This window comes from Manis javanica, chromosome 10 (assembly GCF_040802235.1).
Source record: "Manis javanica isolate MJ-LG chromosome 10, MJ_LKY, whole genome shotgun sequence".
NCBI classification, from domain to species: domain Eukaryota; kingdom Metazoa; phylum Chordata; class Mammalia; order Pholidota; family Manidae; genus Manis; species Manis javanica.
In genome coordinates, this window is record NC_133165.1 from 87,210,846 (window position 1) to 87,229,378 (window position 18,533).

At 40.2% G+C, this 18,533-nt stretch overlaps 1 protein-coding gene and 1 long non-coding RNA gene across 4 annotated transcripts in view; one reads left to right on the forward strand and one right to left on the reverse strand.

The window, feature by feature from the left end:
* The first annotated feature begins 1,610 nt into the window (after positions 1-1,610).
* Positions 1,611-13,779, forward strand: LOC108399123 (uncharacterized). The gene is made up of 3 exons (XR_001853578.3): positions 1,611-2,015; positions 9,504-9,598; positions 13,640-13,779. It is a non-coding gene; the product is annotated as an uncharacterized lncRNA (long non-coding RNA).
* The window catches only part of DIP2B (disco interacting protein 2 homolog B), a 242,338-nt gene continuing 236,461 nt past the window's right edge, over positions 12,657-18,533 (reverse strand). For all 3 annotated transcript variants that reach the window (XM_036992561.2, XM_036992559.2, XM_036992557.2), the window contains 2 exons: positions 18,360-18,483; positions 12,657-16,763 (listed from right to left, as the gene is read on the reverse strand). In XM_036992561.2, the coding sequence (XP_036848456.1) occupies positions 16,511-16,763; positions 18,360-18,483 (377 nt within the window). In that variant the 3' untranslated portion in view covers positions 12,657-16,510. The remainder of the gene's footprint in view (positions 16,764-18,359; positions 18,484-18,533) is intronic.

Below are 18,533 nucleotides of genomic sequence, written 5' to 3' on the forward strand. Positions count from 1 at the left end.
AAGGTATCTTTAGAAGGGACTACCACCTACTGGTAATAACGTAGTACTGCACAGACGTATCAGACCAAAGAAAACCTTCAAGGATAACTTAAAAATACTATAGCTAACACATTCAGCTTTTAGGATTAACAGTATCGATTCTTATTGAGACACTGAGGTAACTGCACATTATAAAACCTACAGAAAAAAAGGCATTTTAATGAAACTGCTTATTTATGTTAGTAATAAATTTATCAGGGTAAAATGCATTTTGCAAATATAAAACAGTGTAAGAACTCTGATCACAAAGGAGGCTGGTTTGACGAAAATGCTTGCCAAATCTATGCTGAAAAGCCTCCAAAGAGCAAAGGCCTTCAATGAATATTTGCAGCTATCCTGTGCTTTTTGAAAGTTTGCATTACACCGCTTCAATTTTACATAAGATCTACATTATTATCTGTTTTCACTAACCAAAATAAATCCGAAGAGGGCTTCTGCTTTTACAAAAAAAGGTGAGAAGCAATAATAGCGTTTGGCCATTTTTTTTTTTTTTTAACAGCAAGCTCCTTCCCCAGGAACCACACTCAGCACAGCCGCCGCCAGAGCTTTCAGCTGTGTCGAGAGCCCTGTGCCTGTAGCACCTGTGCTTTATCTCGATTTATTTAACAAGATGTGTCCCTCAGGGATCAGAAAAGCCTGAGAAGTTCTTTTTGGGCCCTGAGATGCTCAAACTTTTTTCCACATAAATTCACAGTAATCACTTCTTTGCTTTATGCCATTTCAGTTAGGAAAGGTTTCACGGGAACACTTCATACTTTTGGTTGGGGTAGGGGGCCCTACATTAGGCCACTGCTTCTCAAAACTTAACAGAAAATATATTATTTAACGCCTACAATAATTTTAAAGCGATTAAACTAGTGCTTAGTTTTATGATACAGAAGAAAATAAAAAAGGTTTCCGGGGTTTGATCGTCTCCCAGGGGAAACAGACGAACTTTCGTCTTTCCACACTCCCCTCCTCCGCTCACGGGCTGCACCTTCCCAAGATCCTTTCGTGCGCCTGTGTGATTACTTGACTTTCTCCCCACTCCACTGTAAGCTGTGGGAAGGTAAGGGCTATTTTTGCTATTCACGGCCGGGCGGCCCAGGCCTAGCACCCCAGGATGCCCGCTGCGCTGTGGGCTCCGGGGAAGAGAAAACCGTTCTGGGGCCCCGGGTGGTGGGCGGCGGGACAACGCACGGAGACGGAGGCCAAGGCCACGCAGCTCTCCCCACACTCCCCTTCGACCCCGGGCGCCCGCCGCCAGTCACCGGAGGGCAGCTTCCAGGAAAACGCCACGCGACGACGTAAGATCCCCACTTTTACCGGGGGAGCGGGGAACAGGAAGGAGGAGACCGACGAAGGGGAACAACCCGGCTGGGGCACGAGAACCGGAAGCGCGCTCGGGGGGTGGGGCGGGCAGCGGCAGCCCCTCCTCCTTCCGCCGCGCCCCTCCCCCACTGCAGGCTCCCCGCGCGCGACCCCCACCGGCGCGAGACCCAGCTCAGCGTCCCCGCTGGCGCCGCATCCCCGCGTCCTCTCCCTTCCCAGGGACATGAGAGCACGTCCCACCCCCGTCCCCCGCTTACCTGTGGCTGCCGCCTCGCCGCTGTCCGGGGCGGGAACTTCCACTCCCCCCTCCCAGGTGGATCCGAATTTACTACCCACTTCCCCACCCCCTCACGCGGCGGGGGCCGTGCCTCTCTCTCGGGGGTCAGGCGGGGCAGGGAGAAGCAGTGTCACTTTACAGCACACTCTCCTAGGCTACCGTTTCCTCGGCATCAGGGCCGCCACTGGCGGCATGATCTACACCAGGCCGAGGGCGGGGGAGAGAAGGGGGGGTAATGGAGTAGGAGAGCGTAGGGGGTGAGGTTATAGCCGTCCCTCCGTGAGGGGCGCCGTTGCGTCATCACGCTGCGTACGTGACGCGCCGCCATCTTGTGCCGGGTCTCGGACGGTGAGTCCGTCACGTAAAGCTGTTACGCTGTCGAGAGTAGGTGAGAATTTCCTGCTTCTCCTCCCTTCTGGAGCTCTGTTCCCACTCCTCCCACACAGCTGTGTTTGGAGACCACCACCAGCTTGGTGTGTCAGGAGGCCTCTTGATTGAGGCCGTTTTCCTCGGTTAGTGGCGTTACTCTCACCCCAGCTCCTGGCTCTGGGTTGGGTGAGCCGGCTCAGCGCTGTCATCCCCGCCTCACCGGTCCGCTGCTGGGCGAGAGAAGCGACGCCAAGCGTGGAGGTTTACACTCCTCAGTTTCTCTTAGTTCACGCAGACTCTTTAACCCATACGTTGCGTTGAGTTGTATTCTTTATCCCATATGAAAGGATTTCTACAAAGACCTATTTAAAACACAAGGTGCCTATCGGGTGTTGAACTCCACTTCGTGTGTCACGCAGAAGCACAGATTTACCGTTAAAACTATTTAGAAAAAAATTACATAACAGTGTAGTGTCGTGAAATAAAATGTTACCGTCATTTTAATACATTACAAAGTCTAAAACGTTTGTTTTTCAATATATGTCTACCTTTCTGGAGAAAGAATTCTCAATTCTGAATTTTTGTCTTCTTGCAAAATATTCTGTTACGGCTTTGAGTGATAATGAACAAATGATAAGTGATAAACCTTTCAGTATGCTCTTGACACAAGTACCAGAATTTTTCTGAAATTTTACGACTTTGAGATCTCCAATGTAGGAAACTGATTTAGTGGAGTCTTCCTAGTTTTGACCTTTAGAGCCAGATAATGTGATTTAAAGCTCAGGAGTTACTCTGCCAGACACCCATAAGAACTCTTAACAGTTTAGCCATTTTCATTCATTCAGCAAACATTGACAACCTGTTAAAAGCTAAAACAAGTAACTGCCCTTATTCTAGATTTTTGATTCGCAGATTACCCAACCTCTCTCAGATTGTCTTCTAGTTACCAAAATTGATGAAAGTACAATACTCAGCCCATGTCCCAGCATTATTTAATCAAAATGTCATATATCATAGGAAAGCAAGATAGGGAGGAAGAGGTTCTCAGACATTAGTCTTTTTTTCTGTAACCCATAATATTAATGACTGGAAGCCTGGTTATAATTTTGTTCTTTTGTGTTATCTTATTTCTTCCTGGGAACTCAAGAATGCTTAACAAGTGTTAATCAGTAAAAGGGGGGTGGATGGACTAAAAAATGTTACCATCAAAAGGAACTAAGTCATACTGAAATCTTCAAAATGTTCCTGGACTACTCCCTCTTTAGCTCTTTTTCCACCTGTAAAGCATCTTGAGTTTAAATCAATATTATGCTCCACAACACTGCCACTCAAAGATTTCCACCATGCTTGTTTCTTATGTGAGTGTTGAACTACGCACCACTTTTCTGAACCTTGAGGAATAAGTGTAGATGAAGAAAAAAAGTCTTGGTTATGACGCTGAGTAGTAAGAGTTTTGTAAACCAGATGCACAGGTCTTTGACTTTAGAAGTGAGGAGATAACACAAAACAAAGAAACCTAACTTTCAAGAGCCAAAGGTAATATGTTTTAAAGCGAGGTGGTAATCCTCTTTCGCTTTTCTGCTACACTATTTTTGTCTTGTTGCAAAATAAGGAGACATTATAATAAGATGGGTTTAATAAAAATACCTGTCCTTATCTCAGATTGTGTGGATTGAATTTGTTTGATACATGTAAAGTTAGAGCCATGCCTGGCACAGAGGAAGCACTAAATGTATGTCGGTGTTAATATGGAAAACACTGCGCAGTGTAACTACTGTCTGCAAGGATTGTATGAACTACAACTGTATTATTTCAGTTAACACTCCTGAAAAAGGGTTATCCCAGATAACTTAGCTAAGCTTTGTTTCTTCATGTTAACTGTGCTTGAACTGAAAGCATGGAAGTAGACTGTGAGGCCCTTGGAAAACTACAAGTGGACAGCTACAGGGCTGTCCATATATCCCTCCTTTTTACGGGAGCTTCTCATAGTCTTACATATCTGACTAACAGTGGGCAAGCTGGGCGGGCCATCAGTCTCCCTTATGGAAATTTGTCTTTGGACAACAATTAGTCTTTCTCTAGATAAATGTACCTAAAGGTTAGGAATTTTGTATTGTGCGTCTTCTATCTTCAAACAATGCAGATGAGCTGAGAGAGCAACCCAGTAGCTTTTTAGGCCCCAGTTCTAGAATCTGCCTGAGACATCGTTGCCTGCCATGGCCCATATGTCCCATGAGCCACCTTTGTCCTTTTAATCAATAGCACTTTTTATTTTAAGCTAGTGTTGGTTCCTGTTATTTCTAGAATCCCGAATAGACCTAGATACAATAGAAATTATTTCCTTGTGATCTCCTGCCCTTCTCTGTACCCAGCCATGACCACCTTAGTTCAAACTATCATGTCTTGCATCATATATTGCAGTACCCTCCTAGCTGGTTCCACTAGTAAAACCCTATAATGGACAATTACTGGTTACTGCTGTGTTAGTGGGATTGTATAAGCAAACAAATTGTTTACCTTCAAGATTATGATTCAGAAATTGTAGCAAGACAGCTTAGAACTGAAATTCAGCTTACTGGAGGAAACAGCAGCCTACAAATATCATGAACCTTAGTAAGACCCCAGGCAGTGATGCTAAGGAGGATCTGAGGGCAGGAAAGTCAAATCCTTAACCAGAAAAGGTGAGTCTATTCATGTGAAAACACAACACTGGCCCTTCTGGGATGGGATGGGAAGAAGCCCAATGTTGTCAATTTATTGTTAAGTGGCCAATTAGTCTCCTAGAGAAATAATAACATTGGGAGCTCAGTGTTGTTTTCTGTCAATGTTTAGTTGAAGATGAGAGCAGGAGCTAAAGCAGCCTTGGTAAGTAGGAGTCCATACTATTGGGCCCATGCATACCCTCCGTCTCTGCCACTGTGGCTATTCCATGATGGGCTCATTGTGTTGATTCTGAGATGGTCAGTGGATAGCTGGCTGACATTAGCCAAGTTATTTTATCTGGATGTTCACTGTCTCTCCCATGCTTTTTGGGAGAGGCCAGGCCATTTGCCACTGCCCACAAGTCCACATATATTGTCACTTTGAGACACTTCACTTTCTCCATAGAATGGGTAATTAATATCTGCCCACTGGGAAGATTCCCTTGCAACTGCCTTTCAAAGTCACCTGAGAGAATGGACCCAACCTACCCATAAAGTGAATTTGGGCTTTTTCCATCTGCTTCAGTTGAACACTCCGCCATGCACTACTATGGCCATAGGTGTGAGCTGAGTGAAGAATGCTGGTGCAACTGTAGTAACATAAGGTTCTTGGTTGCCTGATCATGCAGTTGCTTGTGTCCTCTGATCCTGCTTAGGCTTGATTCGAGGTGTAACATTTCCATCTTATGAGGATTGGTGCTGGACTCATCTGACTGTATGACTTTATGACAGAATACAGCCAATGACGGGCAGTTACTTGGTGCCCCCTGCTCAAGTTTTCCATGGCCCTGTAGCATACCAGAAGCTGTTTTTCAAAAGGCTTATAATTCTTTGCTATAGCTGGCATGTTCTTACTCCAGAATTGCAATAGCTTGCATTGTGATTCTCCCACTGGGTCTTGCCATAAACTTCATAACTGTTTATTTTCCCACAACTGTCACCTCTTCCATCAGGGAATCTGTCAGCTCATATGGCTCCAAACCTTTCTTAAAGCTTTCATCTGGTGTTGTCCAGAGTACTATTACTAGACATTGAATGTGTTGTCTCCAGAACCTGAAGAGGCCTACAGTGGATGGGGTTTCCTTCCTTGAGAAAGAGGATGCAAGATGCAGTAATTTGTTTTTTATGTCATAGGGGATATGTCACCTTGGCTCTGATCACAGGACCTCTGACTCTTCACAGAATTTATTTCTCATTCTCTGGATTGCATATGGCTTACCAAGACCTTCAGAGTACTTCTTGTTCCATGTGTCTGATCAGAGTGATGTCATATAATGTAACTCTGGGGCAAAACTATTAATGAATATTCTTGTCTCTTCTATGTGAATGTGAACTATTTTTGATTATTTTATCTTTTATTAGAAAAATGAGATATAGTTGACATATAGCATATTAGTATCAGATTTACATGATTCAATAACATGTATATTGCAAAATGATTGCCACAGTAAGTCTAATTAACATCCATAACCACACATACTGTAGTTATGAGAAATTTTTTTCTTGTGATGAGAACTGATTCTCTTCCTTGATTGAAATAGAAAAGGACACATTTGTTAAATCAATGGGTACATACCATGTACCTGAGACCCTATTAATCTGATCTAGCAGAGATAATCAGATCAAGTACAACAGCTACAACTGGGGCTACTATTTGATTGAACTTGCAGCAGTGTACAGGATCCATGAGTTTCTGCAGAGACCAGACTGGTGATTTAATCAGAGCTTACCTTCTGGATCCTGACATCCTCTGAATCCTGACATCCTCACAGGTGGCACTAATCTCCACCATTCCCTCCTGAGAAGCAATATTAATATTGTTATTTATCTTGGCTGGGTTCGGAGCAGTTTCAGAGGCTTCCCCATTTCCGAACTTTCAGTTCTATTCCACTGATTAGTAGGTCTATCTTTAAGCCAGTACCACACTGTTCTTATAACATTGTAGTAGTTTTGAAATATGGAAGTGTGAATACTTCAGCTTTGTTTTTTTCCAAAGTTGTTTTGACTCTTCTGAGTCCCTTGCATTTCCATATGAATTTTAGGATCAACCTATCCATTTCTACAAAATGGGGCTGGGATTTTGATAGAAATTGTACTGAATCTGTAGATCAATTTGGGGAGTACTGACATCTTAATAATGCTTAATATTCCAAACCATGAACATGGGGATGACTTTCCATTTAGCTATTTAGTTTATTTCAATGATTTTGTAGTTTTCAGGGTAAAAGTTTGCAGTTTGGTTAAATTAAGTATTTTATTCTTTTTGATGCTATTTTACATAGAATTGGTTTTTAAATTTCATTTTTGGAATTTTCATGGCTAGAAAATAGAAATAAAATAGATATAATGTATTGATTTTGTATTCTGCAACCTTGCTGAATTCATTTAATAGTTTGTGTGTATTTCCTTGGGATTTTGTAAATATAAGTCATTTCATTTGTAACTAGAGCTTGCTTTAATTCTTTGTCCAATCTGGATGTGTTTTGTTTCTTTTTCTTGCCCAGTTGTCCTGGATAGAACTCTCTGTACACTGTTGAATCCAAGTGGTGAGAACACTTTATTCCTTAGTCCCCAGCCTTAGTGAAAGGACATTTAGTTTTTCACTATTAAGTGCAGTGTAAACAGTGAGCTTTTCATAGATTGCCTTTATCAGATTGAGGATTTACCTTCATTTTTAAAAGATAGTTCTATTGGATATAGAAGTCTTAGTTGACAGTTCTTTTTCTTCCAACACTCAGAATATATCATTCTGTGTTTTGGCTTGCATTATTTCTAATGAGAAGTTGGCTAACATTTGTGCATTGTTCTGTACAATGTGCCACTTATCCTTGGCTTCTTTGAAGACTTTTGCTTTATTGGAGTTAGCAATTTGCCCATGATTATGCCTAAGTATGGCTTTCTTTATATTTATACTACCTGAGTTTCTTAAGCTTCTACAGTCTGTAAATTTATGTCTTTCCAACTTTTAGGAGCTTTTGCCATTATTCAAGTATTTTTTAAGTCCCATTCTGTTTCTTTTATCTGGAATTCCAATTGCAGACATGTTAGACCACTTGATATTTTCCCATAGGACTCTGAGCCTTTATTTATTTTCTCCTTTCAATCTTTTTTCTCTGTTCTTCAATTACATAATCGATCGAACTGTCTTCAAGTCAACTTACTCTTTATTATGCCGTCTTCAAACTGCTGTTAAGCTCATTAAGTCCCTGAATTTTTCATTTCAATTGTACTTTCTCAGTTCTGGAATTTCCACTTGATTCTTTTTTATCATTTCTATTTTTTCTGCTCGGTTCTCTGTTCATTCATTGTGTCTATATTTTCCTTTAAGTCCCTATATATATATGTATGTGTGTGTGTGTGTGTGTGTGTATATATATATATATATATATAATAACTGACTTAAAGCTCTTGACTGCTACTTGCAACATCTGAGTGATGTTGCAGTTGGTATCTATTGACTGGTTTTCTTCTTCCTTGAGTGTGGGTCATAGTATTCTGTTTCTTCACATTTCTAGTAGTTTTATCATTGGAATGGATTATATTGTTTTACAGAGTGATTTTTATTCCAGAAGGCAGTTAACTTGATTTCCTGTCTCTTTTTCTTCATGGACAATGGCTGAAATCTCTGCTTAACAATTTCTACTTCCAGCTGATGTTTTATTTCACCTGGAACTTTGGATTTTTCTCCATATAATTAAGTTCAGCCATCAGTCAAATATTTTGATAGATTCTTTAAGCAGATTTGGGTAACTACACTTTCTGGGGCTCTCCCCTTCATATATTTCCCACCTACTCTCTGGCTGCTCTGCCAACCTGAAACTCTTCTATCTTCTTAAGGTCCTTCTAAACCTTAAGCCAGTAGGCTGTGGCTCTCTACCACTCACACTGAGTTATGGGGGTGTCCTCAAAATCACAAACACACAAATGCCACCTACTCATCTTTCAGAGGCAGTTACTCTCTAATTTCTATCTCCTGTGGGACATTTTTCAGTGCCTTCAAAATAGGTGAAAAAAATATTTTGTCCAAATTTTTAAAATCCTATCTTTAGGAGGGTTAATGTGACCAAATTATCCCAACACTATCATTAACTACAGACTCATGCTTTTGGTTTTTATGTTTATCTTGTATTTAGCAATCGTGATAAACTCATTAAATTTGTAGATTCTCTTGTATTTTCTACAGACTAACATACTGTCTCCAAGTATTATTTTTGTTCCTTTGTATCCGATTCATATAGATTCTTTCCCTAATTATGCTATCTATACTCTCAAAGTACAAGGCTGAATAGTAACAGTGTTAGAAAGTAAGCATTCTCATCATAGTCTTGTCTTTACTGTAGATTTTTGATAAATATTGTATCGATTAAAGAAGTCTTCTATTCCTTGCTTGTTGGATTTTTTCATAGTCAATGTTGAACTTTTACCTTTTCTTAGAATTCTGATATGAGATGATCATATGGCTTTCTCCTTTAAGAAGTTGATAAAGGTGTATTATATAAATAGATTTTTCTAATATTGGACCATCCTTGGTTCATCCTTGGTTTGACCTCACATATTATTTCTTATATGCTGAGTTTGATTTGCTAGTGTGGGAAATTATATTTTCCATTATATTTCCACATATATCCACCATGGTATCTCCCTTCTCCATTGCCTTTTTGTAATGTGACTTTGCCTGTCTCTGATCAAAACAGTCCTCTCTCTTGAATCTGGGCTCAGAATTCAACAGAAGTGATGCATATGACTGAAGAGTAGATGAGAAGTTTACCACTTAACATGCTCTTTCTTCTGATGCTCCTTTTCAGAACCCAGCTGCCAGTTGGAGAAGCTCAAGCAATGAAGAGAGGATACATTGATGGGCTTTGATCAGCAGTTCCAGCTGAGCCTGGGCTTTCACTATGTGAGTAAATAAGTCCAGATGATTCTAGCCCTGAGTTGTTTAAATTACCCCACAGACATTTGAATTCTTGCAGTTGAGGCCAGACATTTTGGAGCAGAGAAGTCATTCTTCCTGTGCTCTAATTCATGATGCATAGAATATACATTCATGGCTGTTTTATGCCACTAAGTTGGGGTGGTGTACTTTCTCAGCAATAGATAACTGAAACAGCTAGACTTTGCATCTTTTCACAAGTGACAATGATTTAGAATTTTTAAAAACTGCCTTTATGTGATTTTGCTATCAAGGTTATACTTTGTAAGATGAGTTAAGTGGTTTTAAAAAATACATACATACATATATATATATATATGTGTGTGTGTGTATATATATACACATATATATATATATATATAGGAAAAAGATTATCTGTTCCTTGTGAGTTTGGTAAAATTCAGATTTTCTATTTCTTGAATTTTGAAATTACATACTTTCTAGAAAATTATCCATTTCATTTAAAATTCAAATATATTGTAAAATTATAATCCCTTAAAACTTGAAAAAAATACTATAGCTATCGTTACAGTCTTCATTGTGCTTCCTACTAGTCTATGTGTGTGTACACATGAGTTTTACTAGAGATTGTTATTTTTAAGAAATCAGCTTCTGGTTCTATTGAACCTTTTCTATTTCTTTTATTTTCTATTTATTAGTTGTTTTTCTCTTAAGTATCTCCCTCCTTCCACTTTCTTAGAGGGTAATTTTTTTTTCTTTTACTGAATACAACTAACTTATTTTTAGTCCTTTTTTTAATAAGTGCATTTAATGTAAATTTTCCCTCATATCTGCTTCTTAGGAATTTTCATTATTTGCAGATTCCATGTTATATTTTGCCAGCACTATTACATTTATTAATAGAAGTTTTCTCAGAAATGACTATTCACCTTTGTAGGCTGAGAATGGAGGTACAGAGAAGTGAATGAGGTGATCAGATAGGCCTCTAGCAATCTCCCACTATCAGGATCTTGCTGCTACCCAGTTTTATTTGAAAAAATGTGCTTTCTCCCCTCAAAGGCTAATCCTTCCTGTTTTCTGGACCTACCACTCCTGCTTCCTTAGTGACCTTGCTTTGTGAATTGTCCTTCATTGCTATATTTGGCAACTTTCCCTCTCTACTGTCTCTTTCCCCTGTCACAGTATTTTATTTCTTCCATCTTTAAAACAGACTTCCTTGATTCTACATCCCTCTTTTAACTAGTGTCCCATCTCTTTCCTATGTGCAGATAAGCTTCCGGGAAGAATAGCCTGTTCAGCCACATCTCCCATCATTACTCTTCTGAACCAGTTTTCAGGCTTCTGCCCCTATAGTAACAACCGAAAACACCCTGACCAAGGTCACCAGTGACTGCCTAGTTGCCAGACACAGCAGATGCTAGACAGCCCATGTTTTTCTCAGCTTCAGTGTAGCCTTTGGCATTGTCGATCACTCCTTATTTAAAACTCTTTCTACAATTTTGTACCCGTGCTCTTTCTTGATTTTGCCCCTACCTCCCCAGTCATTCCTTCTCCCTTCTTTCCTTCTCCCTCCATCAGTTTTTAAATGTTGTTGTTCCCCATGACCCTCTTACTGATCCTTCCTCACTCTATATGCTTTTCCTTGGTAGTAACATCCACTTCCTGGCTTCAGTTACTACTTTCAGAAGGATGTCTCCCAAATATCCAGTTCTTGGCCAGCGCTCTCGTGAGGCAAAGACCTAAATATTCAGCTGCCTACTGTACCTCTTCACTTGCATGTTTCACAGCACCTCAAATGAACATGACCAAAATGGACCACATCTTCTTTCCCAAGTCTTTTCCTCCTCTTTTGATTCCCTGCCTTGATTAAATGGCCCCACATCTACATAACTATCCAAGTCAGAAACCTGGAAGTTATTTTGGAGCCCTTTCCTTATCCTGAACATTCTGTGGTTGAATTCTGTCTGTCTCCCAGGTTTGCACACTCTCTCTCATCTCCATCCTGTTGCTGCCTTGCCTGAAGTGCTCTTCACCGCACTTAACTGCAGAGGCCTCCCAACTGCTCTCCTGGCCTCAGGCTTTACTTCACTTTCCCTCCCCAAACCAATCCATTTCTGTATGACTACCAGAATAATCTATGTTGCAAATCTGAGCATGTTATTCCCTTGCCACAAATCCCTCATTGGTTCTCTTTGGCCTTCTGGATACAAGTCCAAAGTTCTTGGCATGAAATGCAAGACCCTTAGTAATCTGTCCATATATATATATTGCTTTTTTTTCCTTCAAACCCTACATTCTAATAATGAATCGCAGTTCCCAGAATATGCAACCCTACCTTCCAGCTTATTGTCTGTATCTTATCTGGCTGTCCCATTCTTCACAATTCAGTTCAGATGTTGTCTCTTCTAGCACACATCCCTCACTATTCTCCCTCATCACTAGATTGGGTGCCTATCCTACCTGCTCCCACAGCCCACCTCTACTTGTAACCCGTAATGCAGAGTAGTATTTTCCTGTACCTCTGAGGTTGGTGACTCAATTATTTTCTCTCCCTAGCTTCAGCTCTTACTGCCTTGTGGGTAGGCACTCAATAAATGTTAAATGAGAAGATGTCAGCTGCCTTTAAGCTTGGACAATAATTTAAGGACCAGTTTTAGTGTCCGAGAACATGCACAATTTGATGCGCTCCCATCAAGTTTCTTGAAACCAGTAAATGGAAGAGCAAGTGAAGTACCACTTTAGGAAAAGTTGAAATCCAGCTCTATTATAGATTAAAAAAAAAATTATAATTTATGATCAATAATTTGAAACTACCAAATGCTACATGGGTAGAAGGAAAACCAAGCTATAATTGTTCCTGACAAAAATCTTCTTTGTTTTCAAAATGACTCCCTACTGTTCCCTGATGTGGTCTTCTTTTATAGCATTGATTTGCTATAATTTTGGGTCTCTTGTGTTCCTCAGACTACTACAACTATCTTTGGGTCTTACCATCTGAAGTGAAATTTAAGATTTATCAGTTCCAGTTTATCAGTTCTCCCAATGTGTCAAGCATTAAACACAATCAGGCATCAATATTTATTAACACAAGACAAAGGAAACACATTCAATGAGTTAATAGAACACTGTCCAGCCAGATGTTAAATTTAAAAATGTATATCTAGTCTAATTTCAAATAAATAAAAAAAACTTTATACATAATTACACAGTACTGCAGTTTGAATTTGACACTGGTAAGTATCTTGACAGAAAGTAAACAAAACAGCATTTAGAACTAAAAAATTATTCTTATATCTTTACACTCCCTTCCTCTGGACAAACAACATGGCCCAGCTACATATACCTAAACCAGAAATGTTGTATGGATGATAAAGAAAAGGCCTACTGTCTAGCTGGAGTACTACGGCTTCTTGCTGCAGATACTCTTGCTTTTTACATCAAAGCAGACAACAAAAATAACACTAAGGCATAGACCATGTTGGAGTTTGAGGGGTGAGGTGATAACTCCTCATTGCTTTAGTCTAAAAGATTCCTGGATATTAAAGGAAAGTAACTTACTCGGACAAGATATTGAGCACCATGCCTGGGGCGGAGACCTTAACAAAAAAATCCTAAGGCCTCAGGCCCTTTGTTGATTCAACAAAAGCATTAAGCAAGCATTGCCCAGAGTTAAAGGAGATGCACTCATATGATCAATAGACAGGCGATGGTCCCTAAACAGCCGAGGCAGCACAACTTCCAGAGGAAAGGACTTGGTCCTGGGGGAACCCAGACCCTTTATGAGGCAGGAAGTGAGTAAAGACTGGGGATTCACTGATACCCTAAATTAGCAAACTGGTCATGCCCAGGGTGACACTGATGCCAGAGATGGCATTTATGCAGCTCTAAAAAATACTCAGGGCCTAGGAATTTTCCCGAGGCAGCCCCTTCCTTATCTACCTCAATTATTTCTGCTGAGAGACAGGAGGAAGTCAAAAAACTTTCAGATGAACAAATTTCTCTTAACTGAAATGGGGGCTTGCTATTAAGTTGTTTTCTTTTTCACAGGCATAAAAACCCAGACAGAAGGTGTTCCAGAATTTTGGCAAGGCTGTTCCTATCAATAATGGCCCTTTGGGCCTGTCTTAAGAATCGGTTCTACCACAAAGGTTCTACTTAATGTGAAAAGAGCAGAAGCATTGTGTCATCAAGAGAAAGTTTTCTAATCCAAGTCTACAACAGACTAGGGATTCAATCTGCAGCTGACCTCACCAACACTGCTAAGTCAATGACTAGACTCTTCCCCTGTCAGTGAATACTTTACCAGAGTTACTGATGAAGTTCTCCAAAGACACAGCTCAGCTTTCTTGTACTAGTATATTCTTGTCTTGGGTGATATGCAAAAGATGAATAAAGCAGCCAGCCACAAGGCAGAAAGCGAATACTAAGGATAAATCAGAGGCTTGGGGAACTACAGAACTAGATAATCAGCCCCTAAGTATCTGGGAATTGGCCACACTCTGAGATTAATGAAATATTTTATTTGAAGGAATGAGTATAGGATGTACACTGTCCAATATCATAGCTACTGGCCACGTGTGGCTACTGAAAACTTGAAATACAGCTAGCCTAAACTGAGATATGCTTAATAAACACTGGATTTCAAAGACTTAATATGAAAAAAAGAAAGTAAAATATCTCAGTAATTCTTATATTGATTCCATATTGAAACAGTATTTTTGATATACTGGGTTCAATAAACATATTAAAACTAATTAAACCTGTTTCTTTTTACTTTTAAAAGTATAATTACTAGGACATTTTGAAAGACAGATGTGGCTTATATTGTATATCTAGTAGACACCCTAACTTGTATAGTGAGAATTATCAAAGTAATAGGATAACCTCTGCCAATATTTTCTTCTTACAACTTATGATAATGGAGATAGTCCAATTTAACCCTCAGGACTCCTTGTCCTGTTTAGTGAATCATTAAAACTGTTTTAAGAAAATTACTTTCCAAAGAAACAGGCTGCTTTCTCTGCAAACTAAACCACTGCAGTCACTGGGATTTCTTGCCCCAGTATTAAGGGCTTTCTTTCTTTATACCCTAGAACCTCTCCTATCGCATGTACACTAATTTCATCCAAAATGTTGAAAAAGAGATCTGGAACTGGAAAATGCCTTGAGTTTTCCCCTCTGTGGAGAATGAGTTGGAAGAAAGGAGGATTATGTAAAAGGGAGTCAATAAAGTGGCTTTGAGTCACAAGACTGTGTAAAGGCAGCCCCCAAGAGTGCTGCCATGGTGAAGGGTCTGGTCTTTGCATTATAAACCTTATTTTCAGGGTAATTACAAGTCTTAAAAATTGTTTAAAAACATATTTAGCTTACATGATGTTACAGTGGGGTAAATAATATGTTTTATTAAAATAGTCTAAATAAATATTTACACATTAGACCAGAGTGGGTCAAAGAGAACCATTCTGATTTAACAAGTTAACTCTGTTTACTTTGAGGTTTTTTTTTTAATTTTTAAAAATATTTCTGTAAGAAAAAAATAATAAAATTCAACTATATTCAAATACATGAAGCATCATCAGACCAAAGAAAGGAAACCGAGCCAGAGACAAACTCACTCCCAGGCTCAGTCCGCTTGGCCTGGGCACCAGTTATTTCAAAAGAGTTTCTTGCATACATCAGACTTCCCCTATTTCAGCATAAGCCTGGCTATTTTGGCAAAATCAAAATGGTCAGATTTAAGATATACAGTTATGTGGCCTTACGGTTTCATGTGACTGTCGATCTCATTGCCTTCCCAGCCTGTCATTCTTGTTCCTAAAATCCCTGCCCCCATGAACTGGAATAACAGGGCGCTCTTCAGTTTCCAGAAAAGAGAAGCTATATGTATAAACTGTAGACGCAGTTTACAATGGGCCTGGAAAAAGAGGAAATCCTAAATTCTTACAAAGTCACTCTAAATTTGAAAGACAATTTCAACACTGGGGGCCAGAGTGAATTACTGTGTTTCCGCAGAATAGGGTGGGATCTAATGAATCTTAGTTTTTTCGTAACATTTTGATTTTTAAAGTGAGATTTTCAACTTGTAGAAAATAGGTTGAATTCTTAAAAGCTTAAGCTGATTCTGGGGATGCAAGCTTCAAAAACAAACAAAGGCAGCTTTAGTTTATAAAATACACCCGCCAACAGAGACATAGTACAATGTGCAGCGAAACCTGCAAACAATTTGCACTTTCTAGTTACCTATTCAGTTATAACACAGCAAGAGAATACTGAAATTCTCTCAAAGTATAAACATTTCTGCTTTAGTTGTTACAACTATACAAGCCAATTCTTCAACTTTTTAGCTGGATTATGTGTTTTCTTATTTACATGTTTAAAATACTGGTCAAAATGTTTTACAGTCAATTAGGTATATAAAGTAATTCTCATTCAGTGGGTTATCTGATTTGTTTATGGGTCAACTGAAAGCTGAGTAGTTTCATGTTAACAAAACCTGCAGTATGTCTAGCTCTGGTAAAATGGCAAGATACAGTACAGAGCGGGGAACTGTGTGACTCAGACTACCTGCTTCATGTGAATTCATTAAACTCCCTTAGAAAAATCTAAAACAGCATTAGATAAAAATACACATATATACAACAGATGAAAAAATGCAACATGCATGTAATTGCTTTAGTAACAGTGCTGTTCACACTATGCCAAAGCTCATGACTAATAGACTGTTAACATTTTTTCCATTTGCCACCACAGCAATCCCCTTTCCTGTGTGCCTTGGGACTGCAGAATCCCACAGGATGAGATGAAGGATATAATGTAGCCATCCTAGCTTATTTCTCATCATCTGAAAGCTTGTTCCTAGATGGTCTTTGGTCCTTGCGGTTTTTCAGGTTGGCCCCCCCGGAATCCCCACAAGGCTGGTTACATGTTATAAGCCACATAGATGGGGTCTAACTGGTCAGCTAGAAAGCTGTCACGGAGGTGCATCCTCTGCTTCTCTCCCCTGGAGTTGATGGGGATGACACCTGGGTCCACCACCACCACAACGCCAACAATGAGGTAATGCTCTTCCAGGACCACGTTTGTCACCAAGGGAACCAGATCTAGGGCTTCCTGTTCAGAGCCACACAGTTCCACCACCACAACAAGCAAGTTGGTCCACGTGAACACAGCACTGAAATTTCAAGGACATTTGGTTAACATGTCATTACATCTACCAGTCCTCTTTTATAGTACCTGCCCAAGACTTACCCCTGTTCTCCTGAGAACTGCCCTCCCTCTCAGAGCCAGTCAGATAAGCAGCCACACCTATGATATATGACCTTGCCCCTGTGATCACTGCTGATTAACTGAGCCACCAGAATCTCCTGGGAGTTTGGAAGTGGGATTAAACATTATTAGCTGGTCACTTGAACTGAGGACATGTAGATCTGCAAGTTCTGGGCTAGCTAGGTGTGCAGGGAAGCACAGAGAATGGCTTTTCAGGGAGAAGAGAAAGAATGAATGAAGTAGATGCTCATGTGGCTCTAGAAAGTGAGAGGACAGTGGTTCCCAATGACCTTCCTGTCCCTTATTTCTACCTGTCTTGAGATCCAGAATTAGGTAGAGACTTTGGGGAACCTCTGAGATAGCCAGATATTCTTCCCATTAACTCTCTCTTTTGCTTAGGTTTTTTTTTTTTAAGAGAGTTTCTGTTATCTGTCATATAAAAGCTTTGACTAAGATATTCTTACACCCAACAGGAAAGGAATTGACCTGGCCCCGTCTGAGCTCAGTGCCCTGTACAGATGTATCTCCTGCTGTGCCATAAAAGTGCTATCAGAATGTCACCTTACATTGAGGGGGACTGCTGGGTTATGGGACCTGTGTAGGAGTGCTAAGACTACTTAAAAAATAGATTCCAATCATTAAAGAAAGATGTATACAATAATAGGTCACATTAAAAGTCAAATGCCTAAAATTAGAGGGTAATCATGGTACCCAACCTCTCTGCATTGCTTACCCCTCATGGACATTGTTCAGCTCTGGGAAGCCTGACCAAAGTGAGACAAAGATGCTGACAAAGCAGCATCTGGAAAGTATGAGCAATCCTTAACAGATCTGTGGTTATTTAGCATGGGGGTAAAAAAAACCTGAAGAACAACAAACTGACTTAAATATGCAGAAAAGAAACTGGATGGATTCTGTGTTGTCAAGAATCCAGAATGAAAGTCAATAGGTAAAAACTATTTAGTTTTAAGGAATTTTTAGTCAATGTGATGCTGGATGATCCTTTACCTGTGGTGATGTAGGGGGATTTCCTGCAATGAGAGGGAAATCAGAGAGAGAATAATGATCCTTTTCATCTGCTTACCACCAGACAGTCTGTGAAGCACATTCTCATCTGATCCTTCCGATCATCAGGAAGCAGCACAGAAAGTGTGTCCCAGATGAGGAAAGCAGCTTGACGGGGGAGCTGGCTCTTCTGACCTTGAAGTCATGGTTCTTCCCACCATGGGACACTGACTCTCTAGTGGCAGCTCATCTCTTATATCCCTTCCAATGATATGAGTCTATCATTAAAAGGGACTCAGCTCCACAGTGGATCCATGGAGCCTTTCTTAGCATCTCCAAGGCCTCACCTGCCGCCAAGAGTTCATCCCTTTATTCTTATTCTCCTTAGAGTTCTACATCTGTAGGTGGCATTTGGTATAGATGGCTGACTACTTATATCAGTTTTAACTGATACTACAGCAGAGGTGGAAAACATATTCTGAGCAGAGGAATTTACCATTCAGCAATGCTCCTGTGGATCCGAGACACTGAGGTCTCGATATCGATTGGGTGGTATCGTAATCCTCGCAGCTCCAATGTTTCATCCAGTGCTCCCACCACATATAATGCATCATGCCGTTCTGACAGAGAGAGAGAAATGTGGCTCATCAGACATGCTGAGTGCAATCAG